The sequence below is a fragment of the Lentinus tigrinus genome (assembly GCF_003813185.1).
Source record: "Lentinus tigrinus ALCF2SS1-7 unplaced genomic scaffold L226scaffold_1, whole genome shotgun sequence".
Lineage (NCBI taxonomy): Eukaryota > Fungi > Basidiomycota > Agaricomycetes > Polyporales > Polyporaceae > Lentinus > Lentinus tigrinus.
Genome location: NW_027137910.1, coordinates 3,219,546 through 3,244,658, shown reverse-complemented (window position 1 = coordinate 3,244,658; position 25,113 = coordinate 3,219,546). Strand labels below are relative to the sequence as shown.

Sequence of the window (25,113 nt, the reverse complement as noted above, 5' to 3'; positions counted from 1 at the left end):
CGTGCGTAGGCCGAGGCTGGATGTCAATTTTTAATGGCATTGATGACTAGTGACTATCCCCATTCTCACTATACTCCGAAGCTGGTATGCGATTTGTACTTAACCGGCAGGTCATGTGGCAATTGACCACCTCTCACCCATAGTTGTGGAACAGTGTCGCCCACCTTCGCGGTGTCGGGTGCAGATTGCTCGGACTCAGCCACATCGAACTCTTGACTCACTGATGCCGTTCGCCGCCACCTTCCGGATATATCATATGGGGATACCTCAAACTACATGCCGCCCGCCTGACGTATATAACCTCGACTGCCACCAGGAAGTAAATAGCAGCAGGCAGCGCCTTCAGCTTTAATTTCTATGCCATTCTACGCTGTCGTTGGAGCATCCAGAGGCATTGGCCTGGAATTTGTCCGCGAACTGGTACGTGGATTAGCGGCCGAGATAGTCATACCCCGCTTGTTGATACATCTATCCAGGCCGCCAGACACGACACCAGCGTGTTTGCCATTGTTCGCAATGCCGCCAAATGCACCCATCTACAAGCTGTTGCAAAAAACTTCAAGAGTGTCTATATTGTGGAGGCGGACGTCGTCGACTATCGATCCCTGGAGGTAAGCGGTTCCCATCTAAGCCATTCGCACCCATATCAACTCACGCTTCTCCTATAGCAAGCTGCAAACCGGGTCTCTGAACTCACTGGTGGCACGCTCGACTTTCTGATTCATAACGCGGGGCGCATTGATCCGGAGACTATCTTCGAGGGCTATGACAACCTGTGAGTTGCTCACATCGTGCAGTCATGTTCCCCAGCATCGGCCCTTCTCACATATCATCAGCTCGAACATGGACGGTTTCGACACCGAGTGTTTGACCTCAGTATGTCCCCCTGATTCTGAGCCTGAGCCCATTAATTCCGAGCTTGACCGGGACGTTCTCCACAGTTCAAGATCAACGCCCTCGGGACCATCCACGGCATCGCTGCCTTCCTCCCCCTCCTACGCGCCGGCTCTACCAAGAAGATTGTCGTGATCGGGGCGGCGGCGGCGGACCTGAAGCTCATAGACATGGCTGATATGGTGGCCTACTGTATGTCCAAGGCAGCCGCACATGTAGCCACGACCAAGTGGGCCATTCACTTGAAGGATGAGGGGTTCATCGTTGTTTCCATTAACCCTGGGCTCGTTGACACCTCTGAGACGAAGACGGGAGGTGAGTAGCTGTCCCGCAAAGTGGTACCGATTTTGCTCGTGGATCGCTGACCTCATGTCATGCCTCAGAACGCTCCCCCCCGGTGGAACTGGGCGTAGCTTTGAACAGCAGGGGATTCCCGGTACAGCTGCAGACCCTGGAGGAGAGTGTCGCTGCGCAACTGAAGGTCATCGAAAACTTGAAGCCTGAGGACAATGGGCTGCTCATCGCGCATGACACTGGCAAAGAGTTTGCGATCTGACGATCCCCAGCCTTGGCCGCACCCGAGTGGCATAACTGTACATTCAGTTACTGTCAATCACATATTTTGTGGCGATCTCTCTTCATCTTTTTCCCAACAATGAAACGCGGTGCTGTTGACAATCGAGACTGGGACCAGGTGAACGGGAACGAACACCGTAAGTCATGTATGGTATGGGCGCCTAACGTTCTACAAGAGGGAGGAGGCCCGGGTGACCCACCGTACCTCCGAGTCCTCTCAACTTCACCCCTCGGTATGTGTCTGTCCCGTCTTTCCGAATGATGACATTTAGATTGACTCATATCTTTCCAAGATCGTCCCGCACACTAGGATGCATCCCTATTCCCCGCTGTATAAAAGCTGGCGGCAAGGAGGTCGCTGGACGATATCCCGACTCGTAGTCTCTCCCCCACCGACCTCAAACTGAATCCACTCGACATCTTCAACCAAATGGCTTCCGAAAACAAGCAGAAGAGCGCCTTGAACGTCGTCATGGTACATGTCGAGTCAATATGCCTGTGTAGGCTGCCACTGACGCTGCCACTCCAGGGTACGATGACCTTCGGCGAAGAAGGAAAGGAAGGTATGGGCATCCGTCACTTGTCGGACACTATCAGGCACTTGATGCTTACCACTCTCATATAACAGGTGCTCGCGTGTGCAACCTCAAAGACATCGAAGCCATCCTGGACATCTTCCAGGCCCATGGCTACTCGGAGGTGAGCCGGTCCCACTCGCTGACGGATGTGTTATTGATGATCCTGAATAGATCGACACGGCGAGAGTGTACGGGCAAGGTACCACCGAGGAGTACCTCGGCAAGATTGGCTGGAAGCAGCGCGGTCTCGTTATGGAGACGAAGCTCTATCCCATGAGTGTACGCCGTGGTCCACTTTCTCGTAAATGCGACCATCTGTGATGCTGACACGGCCCTGTCACTGTGCAGGATTCCCGTGGGATAGAACGGGGCGTGCCCCGCATCACCCACTCGCCAGAGGTAGGTGTACCCGTGTTTTGACTTATCGACCATCTCTCAAGGCATATATTCCCGCAGGACTTGCGCAAGCATCTCGACCTTTCGCTGAAGGCCCTGCAGACAGAGTCAGTCCTCAGTCCCCACTCCGTCACACTGAAAACAAGACTCATAATGTTGCCTTTACCGCAGCTGCCTCGACATGTGGTACCTCCATGGACCCGACCGCACGACGCCTTACGAGGTGACCCTGAAGGCCGTCAACGACCTCTACAAGGAGGGCAAGTTCAAGCGCTTCGGCATTTCCAACTATATGGCGTTCGTGTCTCCTTCTGGCGTCTTGCATGCATTTCTAGCGTGCTCACAGTTCTACTCAGGTGGGAGGTCGTAGAAATGGTCGGCATCTGCAAGGCAAATGGATACATCCAGCCGACGGTGTATCAGGGCATTTATAATGCGATTCAGCGCAAGGTCGAGCCCGATCTGTTCGCGTGCCTCCGCAAGTTCGGTATCTCGTTCTACGGCTTCAACCCGCGTATGTCTGTCGTGGTCGTGAAATCGCTCTGATACTGATTGCCATATCATATCAATTAGTGGGCGGTGGATTCTTCACCGGCAGGTACCACTCCCTTAAGGACGAAGTCGAGCCCGGCTCCCGGTTCGACCCTAACCGATTCATCGGGCAGGTACGTCTCGCTATTCAGGGGACGGCTCACATCGCTGTCCTGTTTGTTGTACCCAATGAATCCGCTTACTAATTGGCATTCGCATGTCTCACAGGCTTACCGCTCGCGCTACTGGAACGAGCCCCACTTCAACGCGCTCACCAAGATCGAAGCCGTCGCGGAGAAGCACAACCTGACTCTCGCCGAGATCGCCCTCCGCTGGGTCTCGCACCACAGCCTCATGAAGCGCGAGTTCGGTGACGCAGTGATCATCGGCGCGTCGAGCACGAAGCACATTGAGCAGAACCTCATTGACTTGGAGAAGGGCCCGCTGCGTGAGTACCCTTGAAAACATGTATCAAGGCTAGTTGCAATATGACTGACGTGTGATTTGTGCAGCTGAGGAGGTGCTCAAGGTCCTGGACGAGGCGTGGCTTTCGGTGATGCCGTATGCGAAGGAGTACTTCCACTGAATGTTGTGCAAACGAGACAGATTTCTATCTGCCGCCAATTGCTCGTAGTACTATCATGTCCGAGTCCTCCAAATATTATCGAATGATGTTCCCGCTCGCTCCATCCAGTAGTTACTATCTTCCGAAGCTGTAGTGTTGGTCTAATCATCATCTTGTTCTGCAAACAGGGCTTCCCGGTTTAGCTCGTGTGGGAGGGTTAAGAACAAACAATATATAGCCGAGCGCTAAGTTCAAGGAGTCAAGTTCCAAGTTGCAGTACAGCCACCGCGGAACCGACCGTCTCAGATCACTCTGCAGCCACCACGAATGTGAACCGGTGTGCGTTCTGATCTCAACCTCTACTCCGAGTCTCTATACTCTAGCATGCCGACTGTCTAGCACAGGCCACATGGATCACGATTTCTGATAAGACTCCTGCTAGCGACCGCTGCGTTCCCGTCACGCGCCTCTGAGACATCGCTCCCAATGTGAGCACTCGCAGCCTACAGCGGCGCCCACACGCCTTAGTGAGAAGGGAAAAGAGAGCATGTGTCATTGCTGTCGGCACTGCTAGTTGGCGCAGCCCCTGTACGCGTCATCTCGGCAGCAGGACGGTGAGGTCCCGCCAGCGCTTATGTTCTGCACGACTCATTGATGCTCACGAAACGAGATGCAGGCAGCACTACTCACTGGTGCATTCGTGCACGATCCTCGTTTTACGATGGCAGGTGTCTGTCACCTGCGGCTCCGAGTACCCTATGTGCCTGCCCACTTTTTCCCGTTGACGACACTTTCACTGACTCATGTTCCCAGAGGGTTGCATCTGACAGAATGACATGCATGTCATTCTACTGCGCTGCTGCGTATTCACCGAGCTCCTCGCCTGCTATAAAAGTAGAGACGAGCATGTCGACGACGACGCAACTCAGTCTCCCCCCCTCGATCCAAAGCAACCTAGCCCACTTAACGATATGGCATCCGAGACCAAGCAGGAGAGTGCGCTGAACGTCGTCATGGTGCGCACCCATGCCACTACGACCTTTACCCGCATACAGCTACTGACATTTCTTCCGCAGGGCGCGATGACCTTTGGCGAAGAGGGCAAAGAAGGTATGCATGTTGATCAGGCTCGCGCAGGAATGACCGACGGCATAACCCATGTAACAGGTGCTCGCGTGAACAAACTCGAAGACATTGAAGCGATCCTCGATATCTTTCAGGCTCATGGCCACAGCGAGGTGAGACCCATGTCAAATCAGAAGCACCGCTCCTCCATATTCATCGTATGCGACAGGTTGACACGGCCCGCGTATACGCGGGAGGAACGAGCGAGGAGTACCTTGGCAAGGTCGACTGGAAGAAGCGCGGACTCGCCATGGGTACGAAGCTCTATCCAATGACTGTGCGTCCTGCCGTCTTGAGCATACCCTCAAAGTGAAGTGCTAAATGCTGACCCGTACAGGATCCTCGCGGCCTTGCACTAGGCCTCCCCAAGATCACTCATTCGCCCGAGGTCTGTTTTTTTGTCTGATATCGTAAACGTGAACCTGGCAAGCCTAATGTATGTCTTTCAGGACTTGCGCAAGCAGCTCGACCTCTCTCTGAAAGCGTTGCAAACCGAGTGCGTCTTCCACTGCATATGAGATATCGGACGAAGGGCTTATGGCTTTCGTGCAAACGCAGCTGCCTTGACCTGTGGTACCTGCACGGTCCAGACCGTACCACACCCTACGAGATCACGCTGAAGGCAGTCAATGAGCTCTACAAGGAGGGGAAGTTCAGACGTTTTGGCATCTCCAACTACATGTCGTGAGTATACTTCTCCTCGCATTCCCTCCATCGCGTCTTCATGCCGGATGCAGGTGGGAGGTCGCCGAGATCGTCGGTATCTGCAAGGCCAACGGGTACATCCAGCCGACGGTGTACCAGGGCATCTACAACGCCATCCACCGCAAGGTCGAGCCCGAGCTTTTCCCGTGTCTGCGCAAGTTCGGCATCGCGTTTTACGAGTTCAACCCCCGTATGTCCATGTTCTATGTATCTCCCATGGTCCTGACTGGATCGTAACCTCTACTTTCGGACAGTGGGCGGCGGTTTCTTCACCGGGAGGTACCACTCCTTCCAGGACCAAGTCCAGCCCGGCTCGCGATTCGACCCCAAACAGCACATGGGAATGGTATGTCTCCTCTTTCCGTCCTACCCAGCAAACCTAGTACTCACGTCACCGCGCACCCGCCAGGCCTATCGCGCGCGGTACTGGAACGAGCCCCACTTCAACGCTCTCTCCAAGATTGAGGCCGTCGCGCAGAAGCACAACCTGACCATGGCCGAGATCGCCCTCCGATGGGTCTCGCACCACAGCCTTATGGAGCGCCAGTTCGGCGACTCGGTGCTCATCGGCGCGTCGAGCACGAAGCACATTGAGCAGAACCTGATTGACCTAGAGAAGGGCCCGCTGCGTAAGTAGTCGACCAAGATGCTGGAACATGGCGTGAGCTTATTGTGTTCCGTTCCCTGTAGCCGAGGAGGTGCTGAAGGTCCTCGACGAGGCGTGGCTGTCTGTGATGCCGTACGCGAAGGAGTACTTCCATTGAGCATGATATCCAGTCCAAGTCTCAAGATGCTTCGTCTCCTCTAGTAAACTATTGCGCTCTTCCGCAGGGCAGAGCTTGGCGTCCGGTCCTTACTCTCACGCTGTACTCGTACAATGATATTCGAGAAACCTGGAGCCTGACGCAACTCCCGCAACGGAAGAAGGCACGATGGCATCTTAACGGTACACATTATGAGTACACGACGCTATTAAACACAGTAGATGCAGTCTTCATATGCACGATTGTCGACATCAAACCCCTTCTACATGCTCTAGAACCCAAGCTGCTCCACGAACGCCTGCCACGTCGCATCCAACACCGGCGGCCCGCTCCCCATCACACCGTTACCATCCATTCCCTGCACATTAACCCCATTCACACTCGGGATCCCCGCCACACTCCCCACGGACACGCTGGACGCCCGATGTGCCGCGTCCATCCACCCCTCCGGCGTACTCCCCAACGAACTCCCCGCCAACGCCCCATTCCCCACGGGCGTGCCCCCGTCCGCAGCCGACATGGCAGGGGGCGAAGGGAACTCGAACCCAGGAAACGAAAAATCCATCCGCGCCGGCTGTGCGGGGTCGAAGATCGTCGACGGCAGATCGAGATCGAAGTGGACCTGCGTCGCCGGGTCGAACGTCTCGACGTCGAACGCGCGCATGTCTTGCACGAGCGTTGGGTGGATGTCAGGGTGCACCACCGGCTCCTCCGAGCTGCACATCCCGAAGCTCGCGCGCAGGCGCCGCTCCGTGTCCACGCAGATCATCTGCCGTTCTTCTGTCGAGATGAGGTGCGTCTTGCCACCGAGCCTGTCTAGCTCAGTGTGGATCCGTGCGGTGTCTTCAGCAGCATGTACGCGGTTCATTGCGTCGTGGGCTTGGGTGCGGAGTTTCCGGACGACCTCCTGCATGCACTGTCAGACAGCGCCTACCTGCGTGAGGGGAATGAGGAAACGCACGAGGTTGTTAGACACGATCTGACTATGGTTAGCAGCCTCCTCAAAGAGCTCGCTGAGCTTGTCGAGTTCGGCCAAAGACGACTTCGCCAGGGTGGAGGACGGTGTCCGGACGACCAGTAAGCACATAACGATCTGCGCGCACGGTTCGTTCAGATCATGACGACACCCCACAGAAGACGTCCGAAACTACTCACGCTAGCAGCCAACGTGTACGACCACAAATGGCCGAGACGTGCCGCAATGCCCGGGAGCATCCTGTACGAGCACCGCGCCGTCGCAAATATCCGCCACGCGGAACGGTATATCGCCATGACCGACGGGCCATACCGATGCCTCAGCGGGTCCTGCGCCGAGCCATTCAGTGCCTGGGAGAAGTACGGTCGATGGAGGTTCAGCAGCGCTAGCGAGCCATCCGACGACCTTCAGCACTTGTTCTCACCCACGTACTCGTAGATATACTCACTCATTTCCTTCAGCAACGTCCCCAGCAGCCGCTGCATGATCATTGCTCTCGTCGCAGGCGGGTCCTCAGGGTCTCCGCACTGCACCCTCAGCGCCGTCGGCACGGGGAAGTCGCGGACACGCCTGTCGATCTCCATGATCTTGGGGTAGCTGCAGCTCTTCGCGCCGAACGCGGTGCTGTTAATGCCCTGGAAGAACCTCGTGTACTGCCATGTCCACAGATGAACTGCAGGTCGAACGCAGAACGCCTATCAATTCCGGGGCTACAGGAATGACAGGACAGAGACGCACATCCGACCTCGCGCCTGTCCTGGTCTTCGGATACCTCAGGGTCTTGTGGCATATCGCAGTCAATGAATGCGAGGTTGATGCTCGGTGGTCGACCGAAGCCGTAGCTCTGCAAAACGCGACGACAATTTTCAATATGTGGGGAAACCTTACGGTAACTCAACACTCACCAGCCATGTGTCCTGGAAGAAAAGCTGCCAGAAGACACGGTTGCGCTGCGCGGCAGCCGCTTCGTCTAACCGCCATCGATGGCTGTTCATATCTAGCCATAGAAGTGTCAGGAAGGAAGGCCCATGCGTAATGTGCCGTACACGTACGTAGACCGATCTATTATGCCTCAAATCAGCATGTAGCTAGCCGGACGATGGTCGGACTCACGCTATGCCCGAGCTTGACCGCATGGCCAACGGTCATCCACGCCTTGTGCGACTGTGTATGCGCCGGTTCGCAGTCGCTCATCTCGAGGTATTGAGTCATGTAGATCTACACGTAAAGAGTCAGACACTCCCGTTAGCAGATACTCACGACCGACAGCAACTGACCATGGTCTGAATGGCTGTGAGGGTGGTATCGTGTGCTGGTGGTGCGTATCGAAGTGCCAGTCTCGATAGGAGGTAGTACTCGTGCGCCTCCACCGCATATGGTGCCTTATTGACGTCGAGGAGGGTAGCAAGTGCATATACCATCCACATCAACGCGAACTGGTGTGTTGTTGCGATGTTACAGTTCGAAGGATCCCTGCATCACGCGTTAGAATCATACGAGGAGATACAACAGTTGACCGGCGCATACCTGTGTCTCTGGTATACTGTCCCGACAATGTCGTCGAACAGGTATTTGCGAGGTAACGGATACCATCTATGGTTCAGCATTTAACGGACGCCTGATGTCTCTGCAACGATGGTCGCGGCACTTACAGGTACTTGCCGCACTCGAGGAACGTCTCGCAAAGCTGAGTGGCTTGAGATAACGGAGGCAGGAGCTCTACCATCTCCAGACCAGCTTCATGCGTCTTACACTGAACATCAAGCTCCTTGTTGGCCTCGTCGACCAGCTGTTTGGATAGTCGAGGAAAACGAATATCGTTCGTCGCTAGCCGTTCTGGAGCCTGCGGGGGTATGAGTAGCCGCTATACGGACATGTCAATGCAGACCCTCACGTGAATGAGGTACTATACGCGCGAGGGAGTACATTAGAACGCGCTGACAGACTGGTAGAGCACGAAGCGTACCTCCGAACGGGAAGTACAGCCGAAGAATCGCGCTTCCCCGCGTGGACCAAGAGTCAAAGTGCCTACTCAAGCTCGATGCGGGTTCAAAGGATACATGGGACGCGCGCACTCACCGAACGCGTCCGTGATGTCTTCTTCCTCCCGAATTGGCGTAGGAGGTTCAATGTTGGGGGAGGAGTCGATGGGAGGCGGGGACGGGTCGACGGCTGTGGAGCTCGAAGAGGAGCTATCCTCCGGATTGTCAACCAACAGGGGATGGGGGTTGTCTGAGATGGCAGCTTGAAGCGTTCGCAGCGCGTTTTCGAGGACTTTGCATCGGTCTGTGAGAGTTTCAATCTTCTTCTTGAGGTCTTCGACATCCGCGACTGCTTGTCTACGGAACGCGTCTTTAAAATTGCAGACCGAACCATGTAAACGACAACATACCTCGTCCCCTTCCCTCCAGTTATCAATGCACCTGCATGACACCGTGTTCATCTCGACCCACACCGTTGAACAAAGCTGAGCATACCATCAGGACACAAAGCCGCGCAACCCCTCTTTGTGCACGTCTCGCATGGAACCTAGGCCGGGATGAGCTTCGCCTGCTTCAGGTACGCGTCGTGGAGATGTCAGTGGGAGGGTGGGGGAAGCTGCTCACCTTGCGGTCGCATCGCAGCTTGAGCCTTGAGCCGGACGGGGACAGAATGAGCTGTGCCAGAAATGGGTGACGGGAGGCGGATCGGAGACGGACCTTCGGCACTCTGCGCAGGACACGGGGACGCGCCCTGGCCTCTTGCGCTGCTTGGGCAACTCGGAGCCGGTCTCGGGGGACGAGGAGTCGGTGCCCTTCACTGGAGGCATCCTCGCGGGGGACGTTGGGTTAATGGAAGGAGAAGGAGTAGGAGAAGAAGTGAGGAGGAGGTGGAGGAGGAGGTGGAGGAGGAGTTACGTTGTGGTCGTGGTGGTGGAACAGCCTGAGGAAACTGAACGGACGCCCGCGTACAGAGGTGGGTTTGTCAGCGGTAAAGCTTGTGAAGTGCAACCGCAAGCATCCTCCACACTCCATCATCTCGATCTGCCGAGGCACTTTCTGACTCAGCAGCCGCGCGGTTGGAGGATCTGCGTTAACCCCACGAGGTAGTTCTTGGCTTGCCAGCGTAGTACGTACGGGTCCGCTCGTATTCCAGTTTCTATCTACTTCAAAGTAGAAGAGCGTAACATTGCCAACTTGCGGCCCTTCATGGTATGTAGGAACTACAATTGCTTCTGGTGATATCGACTGTTCTGACTGTTCGGTATCGCGAATGTCGATCGCCGAGCGAACTCTGATGGCATTTACATGCTGTGCAACCACTCCGGACATGTGCATGGGCCCCAAAGCCTGGACAAGGATATATTCGTACACAACACCGTGACCCACCACATACAGTATATCTTATACATGCCATCCCAGAGAGCCAGCGAACTTTCTTCGACCACATCTCCCTGCATATTTTCGCAGCTCTGCACGGGGTACGTCTACAGTGCAGCTGTTGACAAGAGAGAGAAGTGTACCAAGACCAGCGCCGCCGGAACTACAACTGAGACCCAAGTCCATGTCAACAACACGAACGCCGAACTCTCCTGCTCAGCCACACGCCCGTCAGCTCTACGCTCGCGTACTGCACTGAAACCCGAAGACCGACGCACCGTAGCACCATCATACTCATACACACAACCTCATGCCTCCCACTCATAACCCCACTCCCAGCTGCTGCACGAGCACCTGCCACGTCGCCTCCGTGTCCGCCGGGTTCGGCACCGGCTCAGACGCCGTCTGCGGCTGGGGTCCCTGCGGGACGACCCCGCTCGTCGCATTCAAATAGCCCGAGATCCAGTCAAAGTTCTGGATCTGCGAGAAGTCCACTTCATCTCCCGTGTGTCCCTGTTGTGTCGACGACTGGGCTCCTGGTGTCCTTGACCCGCTCTGCGTTTGCGTCCCCGTCCCCGTCCCCGTCCCTGTCCCTGTGCAGCCCACCGCGGGGCCCGAGAGGAAATCGAAGTTGAACTCGTCGAACGCAGGCGGGTTCCCGAGCAGGTCCGCGTCGTCGAACACGGGCACGTCCTGCGCGACGATGGGCGCGACGACCCCGTTGGGGTTGCCCGTGACTTCGAACACGCTGAGCGGTACTTTGCTGTTCGAGAAGTATGTGTCTATGTAGCGGTTCGTCAACGACGAGTGGCACGTCATCATCCGCTCGCCGATAGTCTGGATCAGCTGCGTCTTCCCGCCGAGGCGGTCCAGCTCGGATGCGACCAGCGCTGCGTCCTCGGCCATAACCTTCGTCATGGCGGCATGTGCCTGTTTCCGGAGCGTCCGGAGGACTTGCTGCGAGGGCAGAGCGCGTGTCAGCTCCGGAAGATGGAGAAGAACATGACATAGAGGCGTACAATGTTGTTTGTGACGATTTGACTCTGATTTGCGGCCTCCTCGAAGAGCTCGCAGATCTTGTCGAGCTCCATGAGCGCAGGGTGCGCCAAACTCGACGCCGGCGCGCGTGTGATTAGCAAACACAGCAGAATCTGCAGCGGTCTGAGGTCGTATTCATAGTGCATCGAAGTGGACAACTCACCGCACAGGCCAGAGATTGCGACCACAGAAGGTTCATCCGGGCCGTGATGCCTGGAGCCGTCCTGTATGCCGACTGCACGGCATTCAATATCCGCCACGCGGAGCGGTAGATGATCATGACAGATGCCCCATAGCGATGGCGCAGAGGGTCTTCAGCCGAGTCCTTCAATGCTTGGGACAGGTATGGCCGATGCAGGTTTAGGTGTGCTGTGCACATGAACACTAATGAGACATGCTCAGGGTGGTATGCCGGCGGAGAGACGTACTCGTTTCCTTGTACAGCGTCACCAACAGGTGCTGCATCGTCCGAGTGACGTCTTCTGTCTTCACTTGGATGCAATCGGGATCAGGGAAGTCTCGGACACGTTTGTCGAGTTCCATGATCTTCGTATACGTCGGCGACTTGGCCGCAAACGCAGACGTGATGATCGTATGCAGCAACTTTGTGAACTGCCACGTCCAGACGTGGACTAGCGAAATGGTAAGTCCGAGAGCAACGCATGTCGGAATCAAACACGCACAGTCTGTGGACCAGCTCGTCCCGTTCGCCGTGCCGATTTCTTCCGGTTTGGGGATCTCGCATTCGACGTAGGCAAGACTGATGCTCGGCGGGCGCCCAAAGCCGTAACTCTGTCGGACTATTTCAGCGCAGGATCGCAAGACGACTCGAAGAACGTACCAGCCAAGTATCCTGAGTGAACATCTGCCAGAACATCCGGCCGCGCTTCGCGGCAGCAACCTCATCGAGCTGCCATTTACAGCTGGATACGTCTGATGACATCACGTCAGCACTCGAGCACCGAAATTACACAGGAGACGATCACTCACGAAGACCGATCTAGAGCGCGGACCGACAGGGTTAAGTGAATGACTTGCGGAGAGGTCGTCTAGTACTCACGCTAAGGCCGAGGGTTACCGTGTGCCTCGTCGTGATCCAGGCCTTGTGCGACGCAGTGTGCGCCGGCTCGCAATCGGCCATCTCGAGGTACTGCCCCATATACAGCTAGAGTCGCACCACACCATGAGCAACCGGCACTTACATCGCATGAGAGCGTAGACCACGCACAAGAGACTGGATCGCCGCCAGGGTGGTGTCGTAAGCTGGAGGCGCCCATCGCAAGGCGATGCGTGCCAGCAGGTAGTACTCCTGCGCCTCCACGGAATACGGCGGCATGGTCGGATCGTAGAGTGTTGCGAGCGAGAAAATCATGAACAGCAACGAAAGAGCGTGCTTGCGGGTGACGTGGCAATACTCGCCGCTATGTAGGATAGGAAACTATGTCAACTTCATAGAGAGGGCAGGCGGGGGAAGTGCACGTACGTCGGTCGCTGGTAAATGGCAGAGACCACCTCAGTGTAGACATACTCCCTCGGGAGGGGATACCACCTGGACGACCGTCAGCGCGTCGAAATACTCATGTGTGAGAGGTCGACCACTCACATAAACTTGGAGCATTCGAAATAGATATCGCACAAGCGTAGGGCGTCCTGCATGCTGGGTATGCATCCTACGACTTCCTCGCCAATGGTATCGTTAGTACAAAAGACGTCAAGTTCTTTGCAAGCTTCATCAATAGTAACGGCCGAGAGACGAGGCAATTTGATCTTGTCCACAAATGGAGTGAGCCTCTCCGGCGCCTGCAAGACGGTTCAGCAATCTACGAGGGCCCACGACGTTCTACGCACGTGTATTAAGTACTGGCGAAGGCGACGTCAGCTCTGACATCAGATGTGACGGAAGAGGGTTACTCGAGTCTTATCGTCCAGCTCAGGATGCGCCTAGTCCACGAAGAAGCACTAGCCGAGCGATCTCAACTGCTCAACGAGGTAGCGTAAGGGCAGCAGGCGCCAAACCTTCCGGCTCCTCGTAGTGAACTGAGGGATACTCCGAACTGAACACCAAGAATCGAGCACCCCTCACGAAGAAAAACACACCTCCGTCCGCGATGTCTGGCCGAAAAACCTGGCCTCACCACGGTTGCCAAGAGTAAGCGTGCCTAGCCGACGCAGACCGTCGTTAGGGGCTATCCACTGCTGCAGAAAAGGAGCGAAGGGAACAATACCGAAAGTATCGAGCATCTCGTCGACCTCCGAAGAAGTGTCTTCTTTGGGGGACTGGGAGCTCGCGCTCGAGTTGGACGGCGCTGAGCTCCCGGGCGGCGACGCTCCTGAGTCGGCGCTGGAGGAGGGGGTCGCAGACGGCTGCTGGCCCGGGCTATCCTGGAGCAACGGGTGCGGCTCGTCGGAGACAGCTGCCTGCATCTGGCGCAGAGCAGCTTCGAGCTGTGCGATCTTGTCTTTGAGCTCCTCAACTTCAGCGGCGGCCTTGAGCCTGGGGCGGGATAACGCTATCAGTGCGAAGCCCATGCCTTGACAGCGAAGACGTACTTCGGCCCCTTTGTGGTTGGCAGCGACCCTGTAGTTGACGATGTTAGCCTTCATCAGACAACGCGACAGGGGGCTGTTGAAGCCTACCATCTGGGCAGAGCGCCGCACAACCTCTTTTCGTGCAGGACTCGCATGGAACCTGGAGACAGGGTCAGTCAATCAGTTCTATATACGACTTATCCCATAGGTTATGCAAACAGACCTGACGGTCGCATCGCAGCTTCAACCTGTCAAGGAGCAATGTATATATCAGTATCGGCCCATCTCCGCTCGGACATATGTCTAAACCCACACACCTCCGACATTCCGCGCACGAGACGGGAACCCGACCGGGCTTGCGCCTTTGCTTCTCGCCGCCCGCGCTCCCGCCTGCGACGGGCTGCGAATCCTTGTCTGCGGTCCTCACGGGAGCCATGTTGTTTGTTTTCACGTATTCAAAAATGGACTATGGGTTCAGAGTTGGTGTGCCTCGTAGTACGGAGAAAGGCTTATAAAGGTGTTTTCGCAGGCGCGAGCGTCGATCACAGCCGCCAGTCTGATCTAAGCGCCTAGATCGGAGCTCTCGCTCCCGCATCGGCGCAACTGACTCGAGTTGCGGCAGCTGACGCGTCCCTCGGCACCACGGCTTCCGTTCCACCGTAAAAGCGAACTGGCTCGGTCGCGTTGTCCTCCTCTTCTCTGTCTCTGACTTTACCGGAGGCCCGTGTACGCTGAACTCATCTCACCCAAGGCTCATCATGGTCATGAGAATAATGCATTTCGACGATCGAGACAACAAGTAGACAACGAGAGGATACAGCACGCTAATCCTACACCTACACCTAACACAGAGAACCCAATGACGAGCTCACGCGCCGTACTACACGAACCATGCATGTGTCAACTCGCGCCGACGCCAGACAAACGCACAACACCACTCACCGTCACAACCAACGAGCTCGGGAAGTTCGAAGGCAAGCCAATGCTGTTGATGTACTCGTCGTGCTCAATGCCATACTTGTTGACCTTCACCTCGCCCATGGTCCCCGCAAGGCCAGGAACGGGCTTGAGGTTCGGCAGCTGGAAGACGGCCTTGACGATCTCGACGATGATCTGGAAGGTGTAGCGCGAGCAGCGCTCGTCAGTGCATCAGCTCTCACGAGCACCACGGGGACTTACATCCTCGGCCTGCACGTTGCCCAGGAGCTTGTAGAAACTCGCTTCCTGGATAGCCTTGTACGACGCAGCGGGGCGCTGCGGATTCACACTCGTGGGCTCGGGGAAGTCGGTCGGCTGCGGGTACAGTGAGCAAGGCGGCGGTAGAAAGGGAGTGAGGCGAATCTTACGTTCACGAGAGCCTTCTGGAGGTCCAGAACATACGACTGCTTCGGCTGCTTCGGCGACGACGCCTTCACGTCCTCACGCAGGACGAAGGCGAACTGTCAGGATGCACGGTCAGCAAGGTTCAGGGCGTCAACAACGATCCAGAAGCGTACTTGAGGGGCGAGACCTGAAACCGAGAGGAAGGGATCAACACGGGAGAAAAAAAACATTACACCACACTTACGTTGTGCTTCCCTCACGTAGCCCTTCAGCGACTCGAGACTCTTCGCGTCGCTCGCGCCGGCGAGTTTGACGACCTCGACATACTCCTTTGCGTGACTCGGGTCCAGGTAGAAGTCGACAACCTGCGCCGTCGCTATCGGAGGTTACAACGTCAACTACGTCACAGAGGCGCTAAGGAAACTGTAACACACTCTTCGCGAGGGACACAGAAGTAGTCACGGCGAACCCGAGAATGTCCGCCACGAGGTCGGCGTGGGGTGTACTGGAATGGGCGACCTTGGAGAGGAAGTCGTGGGCAGGCTCATGCGGCGCATGCGACAGGAACGCAGAGATCGTTTGCTGTCAACCCAAGTAAATACCGAACAATGGACGGTACGTGAAGGGCGGGATACGTACCACGATGACGCTTGAAGGAGCGGCGTCCTTCAGAGACTTCTCGATGAACTGGGTGAAGACCTGGGCGAAGTAGGAAGCGCGCCTGCTGAGCGACCAGTTGTTCTCAGGCTGCGGGCTGAGGTATGCAGCGACGAAGATGAGGCGCAACATATCGTTGACCTCCTGCGGGGTGAGGAGCCCGTCCTTTTTGTGAACGTCCTTGAGTGGGATACCGAGCTACCAACAGGCCTTGTCAGTGGCATTGCCACAAGAGAATGCGACGAAGCCGCGTACGATGTACTCAGCAACCCAGTACGCGGGTGCGAGGTTGATCACATTGCCGACGACATCGAGTCTGGTGCCAGGCAAGCCAGACACCTTAAAGGTATGGTCCTTGATGAGCTGCTGCACCTGCGTGCGGAACCACGCCTTGTGCGCCGTGTATGCATCCGGGGTGGGGAACAGCGCCTGGAGGAGCGCAGTCTTGCGAGGCTCAGGGCTGCATGTGATACAAAACGTCCGTCAGCGTCAGCCGCACGCGCGAACCCAAACCCAACAGTGCAACGTACAGGTTAGCGACGATAGAGAACTTGCTCGCAGTCTTGCCGAAGAGGGGGCTCTCAGGGACCTGGTAGTGCGCCTTGTCCGTCAAGATCGCCTCGATATCCTTGACGGTGTCGACGATCTTCTCGACTGGCTTCGTAACCGGGCGCCCGAACTCGTACGACTTCTCGATGCCCAGGTTATGGAGGTTTGTCTTCGTGATCTCGGGCGTGAAGAATGGGAACAAGGCGTAGACGCTGTTCTGAGCACGACCGGAAGCAATAATCGCATCTCAGCCACAAGGGATGATACAGAAGACGAGAGGACACGTACAGCAGGGTAGTGGCGGGGGAGGTGACGGAAGAGCAGCCGGGGAATGGCGGCTCCGAACGCGCCGTTGTTAGGGTCCCTCGCGCAGTCCTGGAAGCCCCACGCGGTCATATTGGCCGCTGTGATAATCACGAAGTCGCGCGCACATCGACATGAATGCCACAGGAGGAGCCGCAGCAAGAAGGCAGAGGAAGACAAGACAGATCTGTCAGCGAACCGCACATCATCACACCCAACTGAGTGAAAACCACATACGCGTGTAATCGGTCGTGTAGAAGCGGTCCCCTGGCACAGCAACAGTCCGTCAGTATCAATATGCCACGTACGCGTATCATCTGTAATGGATGGGTTTGGCGGCCTTCTACTCACCGCGAACCAGGGCGATGGCGTCGCTCAGAATAGCACGCGTCATGGTGTAACCGCAGCACAGACCCGAAGCAGGCCCGAGGCCCATAATTTCCTATGACACGAAAGGATCAGCCATTCCGCATGCATCATCAAACCTTCGTCAACGTGCGCGAGCGCGAGGCTACGTACCTCCGCCTGCAAGCCCGGGTACAACTCAAGGTTGTCGATGTGGCCGTACAGCTGACGCGCAGTGTTCTATTGTTGCATGCACGAACAGATGTGTATCAGCACGCCGCCCATCCCTCGAGGAAGGATCATGAACACAACAACTGACCGCGATCTCAGGGTCCGAATTCCACTCCTCGAAGCTGCCGAACCGCTTCAGGCCAAGGAAGTCCCGGAACTCGTTCATGGTACAAACGCCCCACTGGCGGGCCTGGGTCATGCCGAGGATCTCAACGATACGCAGGGCAGCCGGTGAACCCCGCGCGCGGTACGCGCCTGCAACCTTCTCGGTCGCGTCGTGAAGGATATTCGCGAGGTCTTCGTCCTTGAAGCGACCATCAGGGCCGCGTTGAAGCCCAAAGAATGTACGCGTGCGCGGGTTCGGGTCGACCGATGCCCAGGTCTTGACGACACCTTTGCCAAAGTCGCCGAGCTCGAGCTTGTCGAGCGGCTTGTCGCCGAACGCATTCTTAAAGATCGATTCCGTCCATTCAATGTCTTTCTGTGCCGTCGTCGCGTGCCACTGCGCTAGTAGTCAGTAAGGGACACACTAGACTGCATATTGCGTTCCACGTACGCGGTAGAGGACGTTGAATTCAACGGAGCATTGGTTGCCGTCTCCACGACCTACGACCTCACCATCCTTCGTCTTGATCGGCTATATATTGATGATATGAAGTGATTCAGAAGAAGGGATAGCATATAGTTGAGAGCCCACGTACGTCAAAGGGGTTCATGCTCCAGGTGCAGCCATCACGTCCCAAACCAAGGAAGCCCGCGACATAATCGCCAAAGATCATCGCCATGAAGTTACCACAGCTGATTTAGAACAGATTTAGTTCGTGCGGGTTGCAGAGCTTCCAAGAAACCCTACTTGACAAGACGTGCGGTCTGGAAGATTTCCTCATCCTGGCGTGCACGAGCGGCGGCATCTTCCGGGGGTGGGTTCGTCCAGGTGCCGCGCTCGTTGAGTTTGAGGAGCATGTCCGCGATGTACTATCAATGACCCCATTAGAAGCCATACTAAGATAAGAGTGATGGCTCTCACGTTATGGTTGCGGCTGAAGAGGACGAGAAGCGCGGTGGCCGCAGGGGGCACGAAGATGAGGCGATCTTCAGAGAATGCGTCGGGGTAGAGCAAGCCCTTGCCGGAGGCCTTGTCGCGAACTGCGTCCTGCTCGGCCTGGTTGGTGCCATACAGAATGGAGAGGTCCAAGTAGGAGGTCGTGTTGTTAATCGTCATATCACGAGGATCAGTGCGAAAGAGCTGGTGCGTGACCAGGGAAGCGAAGGCGAACGTCAAAGAAGAGTTACGTCCTGGGTGAGGTTGGAACTAGAACGGCGCGTCAGTACCACAGGGGCTGCAGGACGTGATGCACGCAAACTTACGTCAGGAGCCTTGAGAAGGGCGTCGAAGACATCTCCAGGGTCTGGAAGGGAGTTCGGCGAGAGAGGGTACTTGTTCTGGACGCTGCGGGCGTATGGGGTCCGCGCCTTACCAAGGTCAGGCATGTTGACATTGTTACAGCTCCCATCTGCAGTCCTAGTCGTGAACGGAAGACGAGGACCGACAGATGCGCTCTGCGGAGTGGAAGCAGCTGGGGTAGTCGAGGAAGCCGCAGGGTAGTCTGTGCCAATGTACGTGCAGGGAGGGTGGGGAAGGGTGTTGTAGAGCAAAGTGATGACTTGGTCGTTCAAGTCCTTAGACTGCTGTGAGTCCTGTGGAAGGCGACACAAGAGCGAGAGTGTCTTCGTGAACTGGAGAGCATCATGAGCATGGGCCACTTGGAGTCAGATGTGCTCTAACAGCATACCAGCTTCTTGCGGTCATCAAGGGCGTCTTTGTTCTGGACGGAATCAACGAGCGCCTGGAAGGTCTGCGGCGCGAAGGGTGAAATCAGAGGGACGTCGGTCGCTTAACAAATGCATTGCGAAGTACCGTCGGGTCAAGCGCCTCCTTCATGAGAGGTGCGACGTTCTTGAGGCTATCACTTATGCCCTGTGCGGTACGATAGAGATCGGAGTGGGGATCCTTGTTTGTCGTAGCGGCCGTGACTGGGACGACCTCGGCATCGTAGCGGCCATCCGGGGCAGTAGGCAACGGACGGGCGGCGAGGTACTGCACGTCTGCGAGAGTCTGTAGTGCAGACAGCGGGATCAGATCACATGATGGACAGCCGTCAGACTCGCGTGGACGAGCATACCACGATGTCTGAGAGACCATTCAATGCCATCTTTTCGAGAGTGTGTTCGAGGGAAGTGTGGAGAGATGGCGGCCGGGGTGGTGAGTCTGAAGGTGCTCGCGCGACCGCTGATATAGTGAGGGCGCGTTGGCCCAGTGCAGTCGAGAATCCTTGACGGGGGACAAGGAGGGGAAGAGCTGTCGACCGGTGATTGGAAAGTACCGTAATCGGCGTCCGTGCAGGCGTTCGAGCAAGGCCGGATTTAGAGCGCGGAGCACAGAGCAAGATGCGCGCACTTTCCCGATCACCGCCTCTAGAAAGAGCACAAGCAGGGCTTGGGGAGCGTCTGGTGGATGTGAATCTGAGCCGCAAAGTGCGGGATTTGTTAATTATTCAATTAAGGGTCTGTCTGGGTCTGCTCAGGGCGAGCAAGGTAATCGATGGACAACTCACAGCAAGTGGCGCCCTCGTGGAAGAGGCGCCATTCCGAGCCTGGTCTACTTCTGCCTACGTGACGGATGCATTGACTCATTGCGGCGTCCTTATAGAAATTCTTGTGTGCGATTGATAGACGACTTGGTGCTATATCCGTGCACAGCGCTGCGCCTCAAGGCTTCCAGAGAAGTTAGTTCCTAGATGATAGTGGCACAGACATAGCACTGGTTCCCCTAGGAAGCGTCAAAGGCAACCTGCCATCGCGAACGCATCATGCGGTGTTGCCAGATCTGATACATAGCCACAGACAGCAGCAGTCCCACTGAGAGAGCGCGATCTACACACAAGTGAATGTCTGCACATGTCCGAGTTCCCGGGGGAATAAACAAGACAGAACTCGTCCGTCGTCCGTGCAATGTCGGAAGCCCATGCCCGATCATATCTCGCGTACGACCATGTGACCGTGTGTTCCGGGCGCTTCTTCTACCGTCTGTGGAAAACCCGAAACAGGAGTGCGTCCATGCATGTCTCTTCCTCCTACCACCTGCTGCTGTGGTTTGCCTCCGTTTCTAGAGTACAGAACTCTCCAATATACCGACTCCACACCGGACTTGAACTCCGCTTGCTCACGGCAGAAAAGAAGCTCTTAGTCGGCAAGGATAGTGTGATTAGCTTCGGAATTGTGTTTCAGCGTATCGCATCAACACCGAAGTCTCTCGGGGCGGAGCCCTGCGAAAGCCCAAGTGATCCCGGCGACCCAACGCTGTGCAACTTTCTCCCCTTCTGTCATATCTGGATTTTCTCTGCGTGTCTCGCCGGATGCCTCCGCGCCCCGCCTATACCACATATGTCGCTTCGCATTACAATCATGACCACCTCAGACACAACAGGCGCACGCGCTGGCAGCTTCGCTGGTCTTGGGACACTACATAGCTATGTTCTTGGCTCGCTTGGGCTTCTGAGACGCAATATCGCTCATACGGCCCTCCGGATCGCCTAAAGTCGCCTGTACTCAAGCATCGATCGGGTACGAAACTATACAAGAAGAGGAGCACGTATTCCAGTATTCCAGTTCCTCCGCGACACGCTCGTCGTCCCGCCTCTCCTATTTTCTCTCACATTCCTCCGCGGCGTCCAGCGCCGATCACGACTCTGTCCATCTGTTGACCAGTGTCAGCTAGTCTGCGCCGCTCCCCCGGGCGCACTCGACATCGAAACATCTCAACGACAGTGCCCGCCGCGCCGAGCAACAAACGGCGCTATCTTGACAAAAAGGACAAATCCATTCCACGATATCCATATGGGTGCGCTTCTTCCAGGACTCTATATATCCCGCTGCATTTCCCCCCTCCCCTCCCTCCCTAGACTCACGACTCGTTACGACTCTTACTTACGGCCTCTTCAGCCTCACGACCTGCTATGCCTTTCACACGCGACACCCCCGCTTCTCTTAACCTACAAAATCATGCACAAGGCTCGAGCGCACCCGCTGCTCCGGAAGCACATTCGCACTCCCGTCCTTTAACTCCGTCAAGCGTGCACTCCTGGTCAAGCGAACTCGACCACGACATCATCCCCCCGTATCATCCAGGCGCGCGGCGAACACTGGTGCTGTGCTTCGACGGCACGGGAGACCAGTTCGACTCGGATGTACGTAGCCCTCCGATGACCCCACAATCGTGATCGCGCGTCGCGCCATTTGTGACTGTCCATTCCGTATCATATACTGACCCGATGTGCAGAACTCGAACGTGGTCAAGTTCTTCAGCATGCTCAAGCGGGACGACAGACGCGAACAGATGGTCTACTACCAGGTATGTGGTCTGCGTACAATGCATGATCTCGATCGCGATCGACGGGCTAACCTATGCGCCTACCCCGCAATCGTCATGCAGACTGGAATAGGGACCTACACGAGCCCACAACTTGTAACGGCAGTCGGCCAAGCCGTTTCGAAGACCCTGGACGAGGCAGTTGCTTGGAACCTTGATACTCATGTCATGGGTGCGTCCCTTCATTCTCCCTGCCGCGAGCCTGCGCCTAACCCTGCTTCAATGGATCAGCCGGGTATGAGTTCCTCATGCAGAACTGTACGTCGTACCTCCGTTCTACATCCCCTCCGAAGCATTCCTCACGCATACATGCGCCATGTAGACGAAGTAGGAGACAAGATCTGTCTCTTTGGGTTCTCGCGCGGCGCCTACACCGCGCGGGCACTCGCCGGTATGCTGCACAAGGTTGGGCTCCTGCCCTCGCACAACCACCAGCAAATCCCTTTCGCGTACAAGATGTACATGCGCACGGACGCGCTGGGATGGAAGCAGAGCACTGCGTTCAAGAAGGCGTTCTCTATCGATGTAGACATTGACTTCATTGGCGTCTGGTCAGTCACTAGTCGTGTCCGATTACGTCGTACATTCTTCGACTTTCGCTGACGCTCATACTCTATTGTGCGGCCTCTATCCGAAACAGGGATACAGTATGTTCGGTCGGGCTCATCCCGCAACGTCTTCCGTTCACCGCGTCGAACACGGCCATCCGCACCTTCCGCCACGCGCTGTCGCTTGATGAACGCCGTGCCAAGTTCAAGGCGAACACTTACAACCGTCCGTCAGAGTGGGAGAGCCAGCAGGGAACACATCCCGGCGACATGCCCAAGCCCTATGTGCGCCGTGCGAGTACCAATCGCAAGTCGCGCTCGCAGTCGCCTCACAAGCCGATGTCGCCATCGCGGCTGCTGGCGCTCATGAAGCCGAAGCAGGAGGTCACTGCCGTCGCTTCCACCGTGAGACCCCCTACTCCGACAGAGACCGCCGAAGAGAGCGTTGTGGCGGTGGCGGAGCAGGCTGTGGAGAAGAAGGTGGAGGCAGTTGTGGATGAGGCGGGCAAGGAGGCGGAGGTCGCAGTCGAAGCGGTGGAGAAGACTACGGAGGCGGTCACGCAGAGCGGGAGCAGGCTCTGGTCACAGACGCGGAGCCGCTTCGACACGCTGCGCACGCTCATGCGGAAGAAGGGCAAGCGTCTCACGGAAGAGGAGGAGGAGTTCAACAAGACGGAGGAGATCCACGGGCAGGGCGAGACCGACGTGAAGGAGGTTTGGTTCGCCGGATGCCACTGTGGTGAGTATCGTAACTCACTCCCCTCGTCCCGCTACTTTCGCGTGAGGTCCCGAATAGCATGCTGACGCCAAAACGCAGATGTCGGCGGCGGCTCTGTCCTCGACTCTGAGAAGCACTCGCTGGCGCGCATCCCCCTCCGGTGGATGATTCGGGAGTGCTTCCGCACAAACACCGGCATCCGGTTCCACAGCGAGCTCCTCAAGGACATCGGCCTTGATCCAGACACGCTCTACCCACACGCCAAGGAGGGTATCGCGTACGGCCCAGGGCTCGCACACGCCCCGCAAATTCCCCCTCTGAACCCCTCTCCGCGCATCTCGCTCGACCCGCCGACTCCCCCGGAACGCACACAGGCGGACGTCGAGAAGCAGGTTGGGCACGCAGCAGCAGCATCAACTTCGTCGAGCCCGCAAATGCACACTCGGCACATCTCGACGTCGACGGCGCGCACGCTGATCGGCACGACGACCACGACCGCGGGGTCGCCGAGGTTCAATTTCCATAAGGAGCCGGTCGAGGTGCATGTCGACGAAGAGGAAGAGGAGGCGCGGGACGCGGCGTGCGCCATTTACGACCAGCTGCAGCTCAAGCTGTGGTGGTGGATCCTCGAGCTCCTCCCGATCGAGCAGCGGAAGCAGCTGCCGAACAACAAATGGAAGAAGTACACCTCGTGAGTGCCCCTTCCCCGCTCTTACGTCCCTCATGACCTCCTCCCGGCGAGTTTCTTGACCTGTGCTGACGGCGCGGTGACGTACGTAGGTTCAATCTTGGGCGCGGGCGCACGATCCCGGCCGACACGGGCAAGTTCTTTGTGCATAGGAGCGTGAAGACGCGGATGGAGCGCGTGCGTGGGTACAAGCCCCGGGCGGAGAACTGGGACGACCAGAAACCCGTTTATGTGGATTGAGTTTGTGCTCTGTGCATGGGGTCGGTGGTGGCGGTTTCAGCTTGCAGTCTCAGGACTCAGGATGACTCCTGAAGTTATGGCTGTGGGCGAAGCTGCTGTGTTGTTGGTGGTGGTAGGCGGTGGTGTTGGTGTTGGTGAGAGGGCCATTGCTGTGAGCATGTTGACTTTGGCCAGTGCCCGCTAGCTACTTGCTCTCGGATGTGAGTTTTCTTGTATCTTTATTACCTCGTGTATCGCATAACGCCCCCATTGCTAGTCCGTAGTTTTACGACACGTTCTTGACGTTAATCACGCATGTTTCTGACGCTAATTAATGCAATGATATTCTTGGTTACAGTACTTGCAGTAAGAAATTTTTCATGGTGGCAGTCCCTCACACTTCACAACCGTCGACATTTTCGGTAGCCGGAATGCCGACTCCGAGGCAAAGGGTCATTTACATGAAGTACCTTCCGGTCGGCCCTGTGGCGCCAGTGGGCGCCTCAGACTTCGTCTTCCCCTCCTCCCGTCATGCAAGCGTGAGAACACTCGGATCGCCCATCTGTATCTATCAGCAAGTACGGTTCTCTAGGAGAGGCGAACAACCTGACCAGCACTTACCACTACCATGTATTCCTCAATTGCTGACGTTGGTCCGGCGAATCTGATAAAGTACAGTGTTCTCGTTCTCAGGCTGAGGCAGGGAAGAAGCTGCCAGGCCTCGAGGCATGGCAGTACCGATGGAGTCGCAACCTGTGAGTTGTTTCCATTTGTGCTTTTACGTGCTCTTTTGACCTCCTTGGCAGCGCACTCTGAGGTCACGCTGGCAGCGGTCAGCGAGACTTCCAGACAGGCGTTCTCCACCTCATCGTAGCTTCTGCTTAGGTGGACTCCCCCGAAGGCCTTCTGCTCTTTAGACTCGGCTTGGGAGGAGTTCAATGCCGCGAGACCGCCCGAAAATACACAGCTGACAGCGGCACGACATATGGACCGCGGCGGCCCTGGGAGTGTTCATACCGACACCTCGGAATCGCTAACCCGTTACCCGCACGCTCGTATCGCCGACG

At 56.5% G+C, this 25,113-nt stretch overlaps 8 protein-coding genes across 8 annotated transcripts; 5 read left to right on the top strand and 3 right to left on the bottom strand.

Moving 5' to 3' along the window:
* The first annotated feature begins 180 nt into the window (after positions 1–180).
* Positions 181–1,562, top strand: L226DRAFT_607889 (NAD(P)-binding protein). The gene is made up of 6 exons (XM_067685863.1): positions 181–420; positions 477–611; positions 669–775; positions 837–876; positions 942–1,209; positions 1,278–1,562. The coding sequence occupies exons 1-6, from the start codon at positions 358–360 to the stop codon at positions 1,448–1,450; spliced, it is 786 nt and encodes a 261-aa protein (XP_067543404.1). The 5' UTR covers positions 181–357; the 3' UTR covers positions 1,451–1,562.
* A 277-nt stretch (positions 1,563–1,839) lies between these two features.
* L226DRAFT_556498 (Aldo/keto reductase) lies at positions 1,840–3,659 on the top strand. The gene is made up of 11 exons (XM_067683137.1): positions 1,840–1,945; positions 2,000–2,033; positions 2,099–2,169; positions 2,220–2,327; positions 2,397–2,447; positions 2,505–2,551; positions 2,616–2,741; positions 2,801–2,958; positions 3,018–3,109; positions 3,204–3,423; positions 3,488–3,659. Exons 1-11 carry the CDS (start codon positions 1,901–1,903, stop codon positions 3,559–3,561), a joined length of 1,026 nt encoding a protein of 341 aa, XP_067543403.1. The 5' UTR covers positions 1,840–1,900; the 3' UTR covers positions 3,562–3,659.
* Positions 3,660–4,122: 463 nt separating this feature from the next.
* Positions 4,123–6,354, top strand: L226DRAFT_528958 (Aldo/keto reductase). Its single transcript, XM_067679499.1, has 13 exons — positions 4,123–4,154; positions 4,217–4,300; positions 4,354–4,556; positions 4,617–4,650; positions 4,708–4,778; positions 4,835–4,942; positions 5,003–5,053; positions 5,115–5,161; positions 5,224–5,349; positions 5,403–5,560; positions 5,625–5,716; positions 5,780–5,999; positions 6,061–6,354. Exons 3-13 carry the CDS (start codon positions 4,512–4,514, stop codon positions 6,132–6,134), a joined length of 1,026 nt encoding a protein of 341 aa, XP_067543402.1. The 5' UTR covers positions 4,123–4,154; positions 4,217–4,300; positions 4,354–4,511; the 3' UTR covers positions 6,135–6,354.
* A 51-nt stretch (positions 6,355–6,405) lies between these two features.
* Positions 6,406–9,919, bottom strand: L226DRAFT_565357 (uncharacterized protein; the record flags this gene model as incomplete). The annotated part of the gene is made up of 18 exons (XM_067683790.1): positions 6,406–7,041; positions 7,096–7,227; positions 7,290–7,495; positions 7,559–7,783; positions 7,849–7,954; positions 8,016–8,107; positions 8,163–8,172; positions 8,224–8,328; positions 8,388–8,583; positions 8,638–8,703; positions 8,763–8,953; positions 9,005–9,016; positions 9,077–9,138; positions 9,190–9,449; positions 9,503–9,533; positions 9,588–9,639; positions 9,717–9,741; positions 9,810–9,919. The coding sequence occupies 18 exons, from the start codon at positions 9,917–9,919 to the stop codon at positions 6,406–6,408; spliced, it is 2,517 nt and encodes an 838-aa protein (XP_067543401.1).
* Positions 9,920–10,388: 469 nt separating this feature from the next.
* L226DRAFT_528955 (uncharacterized protein) lies at positions 10,389–14,537 on the bottom strand. Its single transcript, XM_067679498.1, has 19 exons — positions 14,354–14,537; positions 14,260–14,284; positions 14,145–14,196; positions 14,058–14,085; positions 13,733–14,001; positions 13,605–13,666; positions 13,356–13,367; positions 13,111–13,307; positions 12,991–13,056; positions 12,736–12,928; positions 12,568–12,672; positions 12,498–12,507; positions 12,349–12,440; positions 12,191–12,299; positions 11,936–12,139; positions 11,671–11,876; positions 11,489–11,620; positions 10,748–11,426; positions 10,389–10,681 (listed from the first exon to the last, which is right to left on the bottom strand). Exons 1-18 carry the CDS (start codon positions 14,470–14,472, stop codon positions 10,791–10,793), a joined length of 2,517 nt encoding a protein of 838 aa, XP_067543400.1. The 5' UTR covers positions 14,473–14,537; the 3' UTR covers positions 10,389–10,681; positions 10,748–10,790.
* A 413-nt stretch (positions 14,538–14,950) lies between these two features.
* On the bottom strand, positions 14,951–19,693 carry L226DRAFT_476260 (heme peroxidase; the record flags this gene model as incomplete). Its single annotated transcript, XM_067676704.1, has 21 exons — positions 19,363–19,693; positions 19,238–19,300; positions 18,813–19,181; positions 18,472–18,756; positions 18,298–18,419; positions 18,146–18,242; positions 18,001–18,081; positions 17,533–17,946; positions 17,388–17,453; positions 17,220–17,310; positions 17,106–17,135; positions 16,854–16,969; positions 16,547–16,782; positions 16,272–16,476; positions 15,999–16,214; positions 15,794–15,941; positions 15,604–15,735; positions 15,533–15,546; positions 15,383–15,475; positions 15,216–15,329; positions 14,951–15,149 (listed from the first exon to the last, which is right to left on the bottom strand). Coding segments are annotated over exons 1-21 (3,375 nt in total), but the record flags the coding sequence as incomplete, so codon positions are not given.
* Positions 19,694–20,373: 680 nt separating this feature from the next.
* L226DRAFT_38258 (uncharacterized protein) lies at positions 20,374–21,352 on the top strand. The gene has a single exon (XM_067674397.1). It carries the CDS (start codon positions 20,457–20,459, stop codon positions 21,039–21,041), a length of 585 nt encoding a protein of 194 aa, XP_067543398.1. The 5' UTR covers positions 20,374–20,456; the 3' UTR covers positions 21,042–21,352.
* L226DRAFT_528953 (uncharacterized protein) lies at positions 21,081–24,441 on the top strand. Its single transcript, XM_067679497.1, has 9 exons — positions 21,081–21,345; positions 21,447–21,691; positions 21,784–21,855; positions 21,937–22,045; positions 22,105–22,131; positions 22,196–22,424; positions 22,514–23,160; positions 23,239–23,830; positions 23,920–24,441. Exons 1-9 carry the CDS (start codon positions 21,342–21,344, stop codon positions 24,065–24,067), a joined length of 2,073 nt encoding a protein of 690 aa, XP_067543397.1. The 5' UTR covers positions 21,081–21,341; the 3' UTR covers positions 24,068–24,441.
* Positions 24,442–25,113: the final 672 nt, after the last annotated feature.